The following is a 16,065-nucleotide window of genomic DNA, read 5'->3' as shown; positions in this document are numbered from 1 at the left end:
GAGTCAGTAACTATGATGTGTCTGCCAGCCGGATCAGCAAGGACAGAGGACCATGTAAAATAGATATTTTTTCTTATAAGTATTGCAGTCCCTCTAGCGTTATCTTAAAAGGATGAGTGAAAAAGCTGCCCCACCCAGCCACATTTCACCTGTTATGATCCGAGATTTTGAGATGAGTTTCTTGTAGGAAGATTATATCTTCACTCAAAATTTTTAAGCGTGTCAGAGTAGGGTTGGGCGATGTCCCTGAAATTGGCAGTTGACGATGTTTGTAGTCAACCATCGTAATGGACGATGATATCGTCGGGGGGTTATTTTTTGTTGTTATATAAATATTCATTTTTTTACTTTATTACTTTATTTATTTTATTTCCCAAATAATGACTCATCCGCGATGATCCAGTCTAAACTGGGGGAAGTGACTTTAAAAATAAATAAACAAGATAGAAAAGAAGTGGTCCGCTCATGCACTTGATTAGTCAAGTGGACCGGTGGAGCGAGCGACCGTGTCTCTAGCAGAGCAGACAGACTTACAGTTTTGTGTTTTAGGGGAAGTAAGGATGCTTTGTTATATGTGGGAGACAGGACTGTGATCCATCCCGCAGCTCTACGTGAACGAGCTACCGGAATTTAGGAGAACCGGGTCTCCCGGTAAAAGTGTGTGTCGGGGCAGAGCTCGGAGCGCTAGCTCACACAGTGTGTATGCTTCAAAGCAGGAATGCCGCTCAGTCCTTAGAAACCGTTCAGACAATCACGTGGATTTGTGTTTCCAGTCATGTTCCTAAAAAATAAAGGCTGATTTTATTCCCACATATTTACGAGCAGCCAAGATGCAGACTGCAGCCTTTCCCGCATGGATTTATGTTCATGCTAATGTTGTTAGCCCGTGTTAGCATACTGCTAACCCTGGCTTCTTTTTTCGGCTCCTTGGGAGTGACCAGGTTAGACAGGATAAGGAACGAGTACATCAGAGGGACGGCTCATGTTGCCTGTGTTAGCGACAAAGTCAGAGAAGCCAGACTGAGATGGTTTGGACATGTTCAGAGGAGGGATAGTGGATATATTGGTAGAAGGATGTTGGAGATGGAGCTGCCTGGCAGGAGGGCAAGAGGACGGCCAAAGAGGAGATACATGGATGTCTTAACAGAGGACATGAAGTTGGCTAATGTTAGGGTAGAAGATGTCCATGATAGAGTGAGGTGGAAAAGGATGATTCGCTGTGGCGACCCCTGATGGGAAAAGCCGAAAGAGAAAGAAGATGATGTTAATGGAACCAGCCATTACAACTTGTGTTGCTAGGGAGGGATGAAATGATCACCAGACTATTTATAAAACTTTCGAACTGAAAACATTGACAGCAGACCCCAAACAGCCCCCCCCTCAAAAAAAAGAAAAAGAAAAAAAACAACAACAACAAAAAAACAAAGACAGGTGAAACTAGCTAAGCTGACCTTATCTAGATGCAAACCTTCCATACTAAACCTACCTATCCTACAAATACTTAAATAGTAAATTAAACTATTAAAAAAAAATTAAAGTAAAATTTAAATCCGCGAAACTGTGGATGAAGAAGGTTCAGGTAATGGACTGGAGATATAAGTTAAAAGTCTAAGGAGGAGGAGTTAAAAGTTGTTTATGAGTGTGACTGCAGAGGGAAAGAAACTGTTCTTATGTCATGTGGTTCTGGTCCTGATGGACCTTAGCCGTTTGCCTGAAGTGAGTGGTTCAAGTAATCCATGTTCAGAAGGGTCTGCCACTATCCGACCTGCTCGCCCCCAGGTTCTGGAGACGAATAGGTCCTGGACAGATGGAATGCTGCAGCCAATCACCTTCTTAGCTGAGCGCACAATACTCTGCAGTCTGTTTATGTCCCTGGTTGTGGCTCCAGCGTACCACACGGTGATGGAGGATGTGATGATTGATTCTTCTATGATGGTCGTGTAGAACTGCACCATCTTCTGGGCCGGCAGCCGGGCCTTCTTCAACCTCTGCAGGAAGTAAAACCTCTGCTGGGCCTTTTTGAGCAGAGAGCCGATGGACGGCTCCCACTTAAGGTCCTTAGTGATGGTGGAGCCGAGGAAACGGACAGAGTCCACTATGGTGATGGTAGTGTCTGTCAGGATAAGAGGGGGTGAGGGGGCTGTGACTTTCCTGAAGTCCAATTTACATTTTTTATTATTTTTTTATTTGAAATGGTTTATTTCAAGCAATCAAATAAGAATACACAAAAAAACAATACAATCAACAGTTATACATTCGTATAATAACTAATCAAACTTTGGCTAATTCGACATATTAATAAATATTGCTTGAAAGGGAGTGGAAGGAAACAAACTTATATAATCCCTCCCCGTTATACCGTAACGATTTTATAAGATGTTTTATCATTACCCGGTTCCTAGCTTTTATTAGGCAGAATTAAGAATCATTAAGTATCAATAAACCACATGATAAAGATGAATTACTTAATTATTATATAAAAATTAGGGTTGTGACGATAACCGCATCACCGTACTTTTTTTCAGAACTTTTTTTTTTTAAGTTTTGCATATGTTGCGTGATTCGAACTATAATACAAACATTAAACACATTAATCTTTGCTGATAATTTACTTTCTCTAATAGTCCTGTGTTCAGACTTCAAGGGTTTCTATGGGAAACCTTTTATCATTCTCCTCCTTCTCTCCTTGCACCGGCCTGCGCGCCGCGCACGGCTGTCAGTACTGTCTTTTAGGCCGCATTTACACTGCAGGTCTTGATGCCCATATCCGATTTTCTGACTATATCTGATTTATTTGATGACCCGCTTACATCATCTTTTGAAAGTGACCCGTATCTGAGTTTTGCATTTACACTATACGATGCTGAAGCTATCAAACGTAGACGTTCTGAGGACTATGTAGCAGTATTTCCGCCTTCCGCGGACCTCTTTCGGACTTTTGTGACTGCGGTTGTCATGGAGGCAACGCAGCGACAGAAGGAGGCGTTGCCTTGGGCGCTCCAAAGGGGATGCGCGGGGGAGGAAAAAAAGGAGGGCTGCTCGGCTCTCTCTGAGTTTTGAATGAGGAAGTGTTTGCAGACGTGCTGTACCAACAGTTTGATCCAAGTGTTGAACCTTTCCTGCGCGATGACTTCTCTTTTCCGATAGTGGTCAGAAACGCACAGGAGATTTCCTCCAGGGCCGAAGGCGGATTCTCCTTCGGGGTTCACTTTTCTGTTCTGAACCCTCAGCCTCACCCAAAGACTCCAAAACATTTGGGGGAGACACCTTATTTTTAATTTACGGTTCTCCGACACTCCCCCGCTCCGCGCTCACACCCGCTCCCCTCTCCTTACACATGCAAACTCACGCGCGCGCGCACAGACACACATGGTCCCCATTATACACGCCCACCAAAGAAATAAACTGCTTCTAGCCTGTTCCAGAGCAACGGTGTCCCAGCTTACCGTTTGCGTCCCGACCGGGACCGGACCGGACATAACAGCGGTTTCCGAATACGGTCTGAAGCCTGAGCCTGAAAGGTAACACACTGACAGCAAAATCATCACAAAAGCACCTTAATAAGTCATGTGATCTCAGTTGGTGGTGTCCTGAGTTGACGTCACTGACGTACGACTCGCAGTTACGGGGGAATATTCGATCTGTCTGCTTACATGGCACACGCAAATGCACGTATCCGATTTGTTTCCGATTTATTTCCACATATGAGTGAGGCCTGTATCCGATCTGAGAAAATCGGAAGCCATGCGCTTTTGTCCTGCTTACACATTCACCGGTCATATCTGATTTGTGCCACATGACAGGAAAAAATCGGAATTGGGTCACTTGAACCAAGCAGTGTAAAGGCGGCCTTAGAAGCACGAGGCACGTGCGCACTCTACTTACACACAAGTGCCCTGCTTCAGAAACACACACACATGCTCCTTAGAAAACTCTGAACAAACCTCAGTGGTCCAAAATTAAGCAGTCCGCATCATCACCAGAACTCCTTCCTTATATCTACAACTACATACAAAATTCCAAGGAAGAAGTTTAGTTTGTATCTGGTCCTCAATGTGCTCTTTTTTTGAAAATTCAAGTTGGCTGCCTTTTCCGAGGTCAAAGGTCGATGAAACTCCAGAGGTGGTTGTAGACTTAAAGTAGTGGCATGAGCGTGACAATTCATGAAAATCGTAAGGAAAAAAAGTTGAGTTTTTTTAATAATGTGGAAAAATATGAAAATCGCCTCATTATTGTACAAACTGGCTGCCAAACCATAGGTCATGTTGCCATCCCATAATGATCACAAAACTAATGTTGTAGTCCAAAGCTTTGTGAACATTTCAATGTTTGAATGGTGTCTCTAGCTAAAAGTATGTTGAAGCTGTAATAAATGAAGTGCTTACCCCTCCCTTACTCTGTTAGTGGTTGTGAGGTAAACGGAGCTCGGACAGCTTTCATTGCAGCCTGTTGAATAGCAGCTCTGCTATTGCTACAATGTTAAGAGTGATGCAGCTCACCCATACTTCCCTTCCCCGTTCTCATGCCACCCTCCTCTACGCCCCACAACTACACATTAGGCACACCACCTCATGGGGCGCCCCCTATACGTTGGAGAAAATTTAAGACTTTTAAGTACGTCTTATGGTCGTGAAAATACGTATACAGTTAGATGACATTAAAGACCTGTTTGACATTACAGACCTGTTTGCACCATTTATGAATTACTTTTCTGCAATTTCATTTTCTTTGAGAAAGTATTAAATAAATTATTAAGACAACATTTTTTTTATTATTTTTCAGCACAGTGTTATGCGTGCTAAAGAAAACAGAGGCAACTTCTTTAAAAAAAACAAAAAAAAGCACTTCGTTGACAATGTTACAAGTAATTTTACATTACAAACAATGGTCCTTCAGTGGCTTCTTCTCAAACGTTTTGGAAGCTGTGTTGTAGATAAGCAGTCACAGGTGCTGGGTAATCGTTTTAGAAGGGTTTATTGGATTTTGTGTTTAAACTAAGGAATTAAATTATTAAAATGAAAAATTTAAATTGTCCATATTCTGACAGAGACTGTTCTAATTTTTATTGGTGATTAACAACACACAAAGTCCTCAAAACATGTAAAAGGGCTTCTTCTTGTGTTTCTGCAGGCCTCCCCCAGCACTGGAGTACTGAAGATCCCTATAACCAGCAAAGGAACTTCAGAGTGGAACAAGAGGAACCAAAACCTCCACAGATTCAAGAGGAACCAGAGGAACCAGTACCTCCACAGATTCAAGAGGAACCAGAGGAGCCAGAACCTCCACAGATTAAAGAGGAACAAGAGGAACCAGAACCTCCACAGATTCAAGAGGAACCACAACCTCCAGAGATTAAAGAGGAACCGGAGGAACCAGAACCTCCACAGATGAAAGAGGAACCAGAACCTCCACAGATTAAAGAGGAACAAGAGGAACCAGAACCTCCACAGATGAAAGAGGAACCAGGGGAACTCTGCATCAGTCAGGACGAAGATCAGCTTGATCTGAAGCAGGAGACTGATACCTTGATGGAGATTCCTACTTATGAGGAAGATGAGAACAGTGAAGCAGATCCAAACAATCAGCAGAGCTTTAATGTAACTGGTAGTCAAGATGAAGAAGGAAACCAACATGAAGAATCAACATCAACTACAGATGAAGAGACAGAATCAACATCCACTACAGATGAAGAGACAGACCCCCAGAACAGACATCAGTGGACGAGAAGAGACAGAAGTCGTGTCCAAAATGTGGACAGCTCTCAGATGTCAGAAGGTCAGTGTGACTCTGATGTTAGAAAAAATCCCAAGAAGACAAGTTTGGGTAAGAAACGTAAACAATCTCCAAATGAAGAGAGACTTTCCTCTATCAAATCTGGTAAAAACTCAAGAATAATTACTAACCCATCTGAATACATGGAAACTGGGTCTGATGAAAGATGTTATATCTGTAAAGAATGTGATAAAAGCTTTTGTAACATATCTCTGTTCAGAATTCACACAAGAATCCATTCAGAAGATAAGGAATTTTCTTGTAATGAATGTGAGAAAAGTTATAGTTATATGTCTAATCTCAAAAGACATATGAGAACTCACACAGCAGAGAAGCCTTTTTGGTGTATGGAATGTAGAAAAAGTTTTAGGGATTTATCTAGTCTCAAAAGACACATGAGAACTCACACAGGAGAAAAGCCTTTTTCTTGTAAAGAATGTAAAAAAAGTTTTAGTCAAATATCTATTCTCAAAACACACATGAGAACTCACACAGGAGAGAAGCCTTTTTTGTGTAAAGAATGTGATTCAAGTTTTAGTCGCAAATCTAGTCTTAAGACACACATGAGAACTCACAAGACTTTCTCTTTACAAACAATGTAATAAAGGATTTAGTGTAAACTCTAAATTTTAAACTTTTCTGTGTTCTTAAATTATTATTTATCTGACACGTGATAACAAAGTTATTCCGCCGAAACATGTTAGGTACGTTTGACAAAAACAAACTCTGTATGATTAAATAAAAATAATAGCCTTAGCCTATTGGAGAAGGAGCTCAGCTGACCATCCAGTACAGGATGGAGAGGATGCTCAGGATTATCCATGATGGATACCAGCTTGTTTAAAGTCCTCCTCTACATCACAGATTCAAAGGTGTAGAAATGAATTTTTTTAAATGCTTGATTGATTTAATTTTTATATTCTTACTTTCTAGGACAGTTTTTTAGGTTTTCATCTTCTCTGCTTTAAAAGCAAAAAAAGTAATGGATTAATAAATATCAATTTTTGTGTAATGATACTAGACGAGTTTTACTGCTGAGAAAATGTGTACAACTTTTTCACAAAATTAATTGTTTTGGATGTACCTTCAAATAGAAATGAGTTGTTTTGAGTCATTAGAACTAATTCTTGAATGTCTTCATTATGGTTGAATTGTTTTTTTTATACATCTTTAATTCTAACACGTTTAATGTGATAAGTGAACATTTCATAAATATTAAAAACAAAATAGGGACTGCTGTCTATACTTTGCTAGGTCAAGTACCTATTTAGTAGAGACAAGTAGTGTTAAGATCATATATATGGTACTTCTCTTATTAATAATGCTTTTAAAATCCTGTATTCTTATCAATACTTTTCTGTTTGAAAACAAGGATGGAGAAGACAAACAACATTCTTTGTACATACAAACCTTTTGTTTTACAACCATTTAAAACATAATGCATTCATGTTGTTGTATTTGGAACACTGAAATTAAATGTTGAAATAATACTAGTGCATATTTGTAATAATTTACTCTCTTCAGTATAATAACTTAGATAAACAGTGCAGTAAAGAATTAAAGATATCAAATGACCTTCTCACTGCAAATAACAAGAACAGTGGAAATAAAAGTGCACAATGTTGTATTTTAACTAATTTTATACTTTGTGTTGTGTAATTTATCATTGAGGCGAAATATGATTTTTCCACCTATTGATGTGATATGATCATTGTATTTTACAGTGCTGGCAGTCCTGTTCATTTTCTTTCATTTTTTATCTGCAACGTCTAAGATGGCTGACTCGCAATCTTTATAAATATAGCAGTGTGGTAAAAATGCACTTGGGAGCAATGTTGTATTGCTCTGAAATGCAGAATAATGTTGGATTTTAAGTTTTCTAACCAAAATAAAGTCTAAAGCTTATTGACAAGTTTTGAAAAAAAAACATGTGAATTGACACAGGGGCTTCATCTCCAGTGTTTACATTCTTTTTATTCCAGTAACTATTCAAGAGTTGACACAATCCCAGTGGATTCTTATGTGGAGAAAGCAGCCTCACACTGAGATGCAGCGCTGCACAGTAGGGACATGATTACGTAATCACTTTGAATAAGGTCAAATAATCGCGGCAGCTATGGTGCAGCGGTAGGGCGGTTGACCCATGATTGTAAGATTACGGGTTCGATTCGCACGCCCATGTGTCAAAGTGTCCTTGGGCAAGACACTGAACCTCACCTTGCCTTTGGTGGGAGGTTGGCGCCAGTGTTCGGCCGCGGAGCCGCCACCAGTGCGTGTGAATGTGTTTGACTGGGTGATTGGGACTGTGACTGTAAAGCGCTTTGGTCCTTGTAGATAGAAACGCGCTATATAAGTATACATCATTACCATTGAATAAACTGATTCTGCAGCACAGAAAAAAGGCTTTGATACAGTATATCAGGGTGGCCCAAATGCAGGACCCAGAACTCTTTTAATAACAAAAAACACCAGATTAGGTGGTTAAAACTCCACAAAAATAGCAGGACTTGGAATCAGCATGATAACAGACCAAACCAAAAAAACACTCTGACACGGAGAGCAGAAACAGACACACTTAAATAGAATACAAACAAATTAGCCGAAAGTGCAGACATCTGAGCGCCACTCATGGAGAGCCAAAGGAGAGGAGGCGGAGCCTCCAGGAGAACCCACAGCCAACCAAATAATATAATACAGGGGGGTAATCCAGAAAGCAGGTTATGCTAGCTCCCACGGTAAGATTGAGGCTAAGGAAGTGGATAAACTCAGCTTTCAGTTCCAGATATGGAGGTATGTTTCAGGGTACCTCAAGTTGCCATAGCAACTCATGCTCTGAACATAACCTGGTCTGGAGCAGGTTTAGTTGAAGGTTAGTTTGTTTTCAGAGAGGTGAAGCAGCATGGTGTGTCCATTTGAAGATTATTTAGTGGATAAAGAAGCTCAGATAATACTTTTTTCCACCCCGAGAGGGTGATAAGACCACGTATGGATGTTGGAAAAATACACTTTTTTACTTTGATCTAACTTAGTTATTTGCTTCAGTTAAGATAAATATTTTTTTTAGTTAAGTCAGCTTAAAAATAACACTTTGTTTTCAGACAGTTATTTTACTTTCATTCAAATTATTTCAATTAAGTAGGTGTAACTTTGGTGCTGCTGTTAGATCGGCACCGCAAAGGATTGTGGGATATCATTCACTTTGCCTGTCTGGACGGATTTGGGTTTAAGTGTGGCTTTTTGACCAAATGTGTTTAGTTGTTTAGCTGTTTTACTGTGCTTTACTGATTTATTTTGTCCTACTTTGCTTAAGTCTCTGCACCATGAGTGAGAGGGAGAGGATGATGAGTTTATATAGCACCCCTACAGCTGAATTAGATTAAGAACATGAAGGGAATGAGTGAATATATTAAATGAGTTGAATATAAATGAGTGAATATATTATTTCGTTCTTTTTATTGTTATAAAAATGATTTTTTTTTAGGAGTTTTTCCTTACCGCAAAGGGGGGTCTAAGGGCAGGGATGCCAGTATACCTTAGTCAGTTTGTTAGTTCATTTTACTATTTTACTATTGAACTCTTTGTATTCGTGATCTTTTTGAGTTCATGTTTTACTTCGAAGCCCATCGAGACGACTGTTGTTGTGATTTTGGGCTATACAAATAAAATTGAATTGAATTATCTCTGCCGGCTCAAACTTAGACATATAAGACTTCAGAGAGTTGGAGTAATGTGACATTTAGTTAAATAAATATGTAAATTTGAGTTGTATAAACATTTATTGAGTTTTATAGGCGTAAGAAATTAGGTTGAATAAATTTAACTCAATTACTTGTTACCAAAAGAAGTACCGTAAATTCCGGACTACAAAGCGTACCCGATTACAAGCCGCACCCAATCATTTTCACATGTTTAACTGCTTTTAAACATACACAAGCCGTGTCGGAGTAAAAGCTGCATGTATTAGGCAACATAGTAAATCTGACCAATCACGTCCTGACTCCCAAACTAAGTGAGATTTATAACCACACTGTGGGAGGAGTCAGCCTTGCCTCGGCCTCATGTATTTTGAGTATACCCACACCGGGTGAAAAGCATGGACCTCTATTCTGTTCACAAGTTCCTCAGTTATGGTTTATTTATTTATTTTTAGTTTTTTTTACCTATTGACAATCTAGGTATCATACATAAAATTACAAACAGTAACCATATAATCAACATTACATCCCTCAGTTATGATGAGGAAATTTACATCCGCGATCCCCCATTTCCCATGAGTCTTAGGGGCTAAAGGCGTCGCCTCGCCACACTGTTGTACGTGTTTAAGAATGAGCAAGTATCAGCAGTGCATGGAGGGGTGAACGGGAACAGCTCTCCTTCCGCTTGTGTCGCGGCAGCGTTATGGGAGTATCAGGGCTGGTTTAAAAAACACACCAGTAAAATAAAGCAGCGGCGAGCGCGCCTCAGCGCGGCGCGTGCGTCAGAAGTTTCATTCCACATCAAACACTGTTGCTCCGCGGACGCCTCTCTGCGCTCCGCGCTCGCCCCGCGCTCTCCCCTTCCCATCTTCTCCGACACCTCTGGCCAGGGCGGGTCCAGGGAGGAGCAAATCGTGTCTGTGCAAAGCAATCCGACTTAATGCTGTACGTTTTGTGGATGAGGGGCGGATGCGTTGTTACGTGTGGGAGCCATCAGACTGCCATCGGCCCCGCAGCTCTATGTGATGAGCAGCAGGAAAGCATGTCTCCAGCTCACACGGAGGCTATGAGCTTTTCAATGCAAAATTCCGGACAGTCCTTAGAAACCATAAAACCGATCACGTGGATTTGTGTTTCCAGTCGTGTCCCGGCAAAATAAAGGCTGATGTTATTCCCACATATTTACGTGCAGCCAGCCGAGTCACTATGACTCAGAGGTAAATTCACTCCTGAGCATGCGCTGTTCTCTCCGTCACGCAGCTGACCAGCTTTTCCAAACCGGTTGGTGATGGTGGATTTTTTCACGCTGCTTTTAACGATTGCTTCTAACTTGAAAGCTTTATCATATTGTAGTGGTGATCACGTGCACGTGGGGTCTAATGGCACCAAAGGATCCTGGGATGCGGCCGGGCATGCGTGTTTCGTTTTGTTGAACCATGACTGAAGTGTCTAAGACCTGAAGTGAGGTCCATGCTGTTTGGCTGCTGATAGGTGTGTTGAAAAACAAATGACTTGTGCTTGGTGTCAGATAGAGAATTCAAACCATTCACTGAGTCCGAAAGTACGTACATGGCGGCCGCTAATTAAATCCATAAATTAGCCACGTTACTGAATAAGCCGCAGGGCTGTAAGTGCAGGAAAAAAGTAGCGGCTTACAGTCTGGAAATTACGGTAATTCATTTACCTTGGCAAAATGTGATAAGTTTTGTATGCATATATATATATATATATATATATATATATATATATATATATATATATATATATATATATATATATATATATATATATGCGTCACAAGTAAAATGGAAATAAGATCAGAAACTCATGCGTTTACTTTTTCTGTTCTTGTACTACAAGCAGAAACTCTTTCTTTTGCTGATGCAGCCGTATTACTTTTTTGATGGACGTATAATCTTCATATGCCGTCATTAATCGCAGACTCCGTCTCACTGAAGTGTAGCGCTCCCTTTTCCACCACACGTTTCCATGGTGACTCCGGAAATCGACGATCCATTGAGAATGTCTTTATGTACCTGCTGTGCATGTGCATTAACCCAGGGTTACCAAGTCGAGCGTAATTACGCTAACTCATATCCGGTCTTTTGGAACCGACATACCCCGAGTACGCAAGTTCAGGCGGATTTCAGCCAGAGTTCAGGCTTAAAGTCAGCCTAGTTTAAACATGCTTCCTGGAATACCTCCCTGGTCCCCTTCTCTGGGTTTGTTTGTCATCTGGGATCTGCCCTTCTGGGGAAGGGTACTGTAAGGATTCAGTGGCTTTGTTGTTGGTCATGTTTTTTGTTTTCTTTTTGTCAGTCACTCCACTTTCAGGTTCATGATCCACAGCTGTTTTCAGTTGAGTTAATTACCCTCAGCCTATTTAAGGCCGCCTTTACACTGCATGGTTCAAGTGACACAATTCCGATTTTTTCCTCTCACCTGGCACAGATCGGATATGATCGGTGAACGTGTAAGCAGGACAAAAGCGCATGGATTCTGTTTTCCTCAGATCGGATACAGGCCTCATTCATATGTGGAAATAAATCGGAAACGAATCGGATACGTGCATTTGCGTGTGCCATGTAAGCAGACAAATCGGATATTCCCCAGTAAATGCGAGTCGTACGTCAGTGACGTCAACTCAGGACACCACCAACTGAGTTATTTAGGTGCTTTTGTGCGCTGATTTTGCTGTCAGCGTGTTACCTTTCAGGCTCAGGCTTCAGACCGTAGTCTTCCGGGCCGGTCCCGGTCGGTACGCAAACGGTAACCAATGAAGCTGGACACCATTGCTATGGAACAGGCTAGAAGCCGTTTATTTCTTTGGGGGCGTGTTGCAGAGTGTGGGCGTGTATGATGGGGGCCGCACGTGCTGTGTGTCTGTGTGTAAGGCAGTGCTTCTCAATTATTTTTTGCCTGGCCCCCCCTAAGAAAACGAAAATGTTTCGCGCCCAACCCCCCACCCCCCATACACAAACCCGCGCGGTGACAATATATTAGGTAAGTATCTTTAAAAATTGTGTAAGTATACCTAAAATTGTATCTTTTCAGATTAACAAAAGAAATAAGCAATGTAAATCCACTCTAGACAAATATTAACTTTAAAGTGCCTGAAATAAAAAAAAATCTGTCAGTCCTTATTTAAACTAGAAACATTTTGACCAACTGAACCATTTGAGGCAGATAAAAATAATAAAATCAATAAATAATACTAAATGTAAATTGATTTGAAACAAACAGCACCAATATATTTTACGTTTTTAGTCTGAAGAAATAGATAAAAACATAGTGCTAATGTTTTTTCTAAATGATGGATTGTTTTCCTGCATTACCTGCTGTCTTTCTGTCTGTGTGACACCAACTAAACCACAGGCAGACAAAGAAAATATTTATAGAAAATAAAGACGTCATTAAAATGTCTACAATAGTTCATAAAGAATGACAGTATTAGCATGAGCTGAAGAATCTGAAGGCAGCGATGATCCTGGTGTTGCGCAACAGACAGCTCTCCTCCGTGTGCCCCGTTCCACCTGGCAGACAGAGCCCACACCACCCCTCCCCTTTCTTTCTCACCCACGCAGCTGCATGTGACACAGACAGGAGCAGCTGCAGGGACGGGGATTCAAAGGTTTCAGGCTGTTACAAACTCTGATAGAAAAAATAATAGGAACCGAATGGTGGACCAGATTTTTTTCCAAGCACCGCTGTCACCTCCGCCCCACGTTAAATTTGCGCACCGGACAATTGCCCGTATTACCTGTGCATAAAACCGCCACCACCGCGCGCCCCACCTGGCATCGCTTTGGGGGTGCGCCCCACTATTTGAGAAGCACTGGTGTAAGGAGAGGAGAGGGGGTGTGAGCGCGGAGCGGGAGAGTGTCAGAGAAATGTAATAAAAAGGTGTTTCCCCATAAGAACTGTTTTGGAGTCTTTCGTAACTCGCTCTGGAGGCTGAGGGTTTCGAACGGGTAAGTGAACCCCGAAGGAGAATCCGTCTTCGGCCCCTGGAGAAAATCTCCCGTGCGTTTCTGACCATGGTCGGAAAAAGAGAAGTTATCGCGCAGGAAAGGTTCAACACTTGGAAAAAACTGTTCGGACAGCACAACGTCTGCAAACACTTCCTCATTCAGAACTCAGAGGGAGCACATAAGCACTTCCATTTCAGCTTTACTTCCGTTGTAAGTTAAAGTGTTGTGTTGTGAGTTAATGTCTGGTGTTGTGGGTTAATGTGTTGTGTTCTGACCCTTCTGGGCCACCGTAATCATTTGCATCGGTATTGCCCAGTAATAAACAGACTGCAGACACTTTGCCTGACAAGGCTCCGCCTTTATTGTTGTGCTGCTCAAAATAGTTCCCAAACAAAACATGTAGTGATATTCATCGCACTCTTACAGTTACTGTCACACCCCTATATCTGAGTCTGCTAAAAAGCACCACAACAGCAACATGGCTCAGAGTTTCTGTTTGGTATCCCAAGTAAAAACTAAGTACATATCTCATATCAACAAAACAAGCTGCCTCTAGCTGAAGTGGTCCTGTTTTTTTGTGTGGTGTGGTGTTGCTCAAAGAGGCTCTGTGTTCTCTGCTACCAGCTAGCGGTTGGAGGTTGATGTGGAAAACAAGAGTCAGACGCTGAAGGACGCTCAGAAATAATTAAATAAATATCGCCCTGACAGCATTTTGAAATGATACAAGTATCGGACAATGAACTATCGCAATATAGTGCAAAATCGATTTCTTTCTTTCACCCTTAGTAAATAGAGAAAACGAAACGAGTACATACGACTAAGAAAGTAAGGGATCCCTGATTAATTGTTTTGTAAGTACTCTCATTTAATGCTGAGTGTTGTTGAATTGTGAGGTGGCGAAGGGCTTTTTAAACTGTCCCCAGTTTAAGTGCTTATTGTCTCAATTGAGGTCAACTGTAAACGGGGCGCTGAAGTTTCCCTGTACACTCCAGGACACAGCGAGACAACCACACCTCTGCTGATGAGCTTGACACCGCCCACTTCATCTCGTGGCACTGCCCTGAAAGATCGTACCTCCTCAGGCGAGCTGATCTACCTGGACTTGATCCTCCACCGCCAAGAGGACGACGAGGCGTCAGACGTCTCGATGCAGGATGGTGCCCTGGCAGCTCTTGGATGACTCAGAACCTCCAGCAACAGAAACGGGCTTCGGAGACCTCACCACACTGAAAGCACCAAAACTTGGGGAGACCTTCACGTAGACATCTTGAACAACACCTCTCTCATGAGGATTCACACCAACCACCCTTATAAGCTTGAACTGTCCTCGTAATGCGTTCAGGTCACAGAGCCAAACGACATCTCCAACAGTGAGGTTTCTTTCAGCAGTATGGCACTTACTACAAACGCTGTAAAGTCAGAAGCCACTGTGTGATTTTAGATGCAGATCTTACCTTTGAAGCACACACAAACCAAGTTGCAAAGACTGGCTTAACATCTTAGAAATATTTCAAGAGCGAGACCCTTTTTTCCCAAAGCCAGTGGTGAAATGTTAATTCATGCTTTTATATCATCTGGAATAGCCTGTGGAAATGCTCCTCTTTGGGGTTTCAAGGAAAATACCATCGGCTGCAGCTTGTACAAAACTCGACTGAAGGCCTTTTAAATAGAACCAGAAAGAAGGAGCCCTTTACTCTGATTTTGAAATCTTTGCACTGAATCCCAGTCAGCTTTAAGGTCAATTTAAAGGTTTTTGAATAGTAACAGAAGTTACAAAAAAAATACAGAAGTTGGACTGGCCGCTCATATTTATCAGGTTCAATTTTAGTTTATGACCCTTCCAGAACCCTCAGATCCACAGGTGCAGGTCTGCTGGTGGTCCCAAAGGTAAGAACTATAACCCACGGTGAGGCCTGATTTCAGCACTGTGGGCCTCGATTGTGGAACGTGTGGAGGATGTGAGGGATTCATCTAATGTGGAGGTTATGAGGAGAAAAAAATTAAAAAGCATATTAAGCTTTAACATAGTATATACTTGTCCACATGTTTTCATTTGATTTTATTAACAATTAATTCGATTTATTTTGAATGTACTGGTGGGATGTGTATGAGTTTATGTGTCTTTATTTATTTCTTATTAATATCATTAGTATTATTTTTACTATGTTTACTATTTGAAGTATCTAAAATGTGATGACATCCATCAAAAGTTAAGATATTGGTATTTCTGCTTTATGTATCCACTTTATTCTACTTGATAATTTTGACAATTAGTAGTTATTGTATCCAGAAAGAAGAGAACTACCGTGCAGCGCATGTCATCCTCTATAGACCTTTTTCGCAAAAAACGGAAATACGTCATCAACGTGTAAACCTAGTTCCGGTTTGTGCTTCGCTAGCGGAGAATGGCAGAGCCTAGAGTGTTTTCGAAGAGCCTGAGTTGTGTTCCGAAGTTCATCAGCGCCGATGTGATGAAGAGTGTGAAGATGCATTCGTCCACTAAAGGAAACAAATTGGACAAGGGATATAAATTCGTCCACGAAGAGTTTATCCACCATTACCAAGGTAAGCTTCAGCTAGCTTAGCCATAGCCGCATCACCGGTAACTCTGTGTGTTTACGTCAACT

At 41.4% G+C, this 16,065-nt stretch overlaps 1 protein-coding gene across 2 annotated transcripts in view; it reads left to right on the top strand.

The window, feature by feature from the left end:
- The window catches only part of LOC144987271 (uncharacterized), a 126,443-nt gene that overhangs the window by 99,315 nt on the left and 11,063 nt on the right, over positions 1–16,065 (top strand). The window contains exons 3-4 of one of the 2 annotated variants that reach the window (XM_078936592.1): positions 5,131–5,775; positions 14,431–16,003. In XM_078936592.1, the coding sequence (XP_078792718.1) occupies positions 5,131–5,775; positions 14,431–14,618 (833 nt within the window). In that variant the 3' untranslated portion in view covers positions 14,619–16,003. Of the gene's footprint in view, positions 1–5,130; positions 7,263–14,430; positions 16,004–16,065 lie in introns of those variants that run through there. The other variant, XM_078936588.1, reaches the window with a different exon arrangement.

Source organism: Oryzias latipes, chromosome 2 (assembly GCF_053564925.1).
Source record: "Oryzias latipes strain Hd-rR chromosome 2, Olatipes_Hd-rR_3.1".
Taxonomy (NCBI): domain Eukaryota; kingdom Metazoa; phylum Chordata; class Actinopteri; order Beloniformes; family Adrianichthyidae; genus Oryzias; species Oryzias latipes.
Note: the sequence above shows the minus strand (reverse complement) of the source record. Positions and strands in the feature narration are given on the sequence as shown.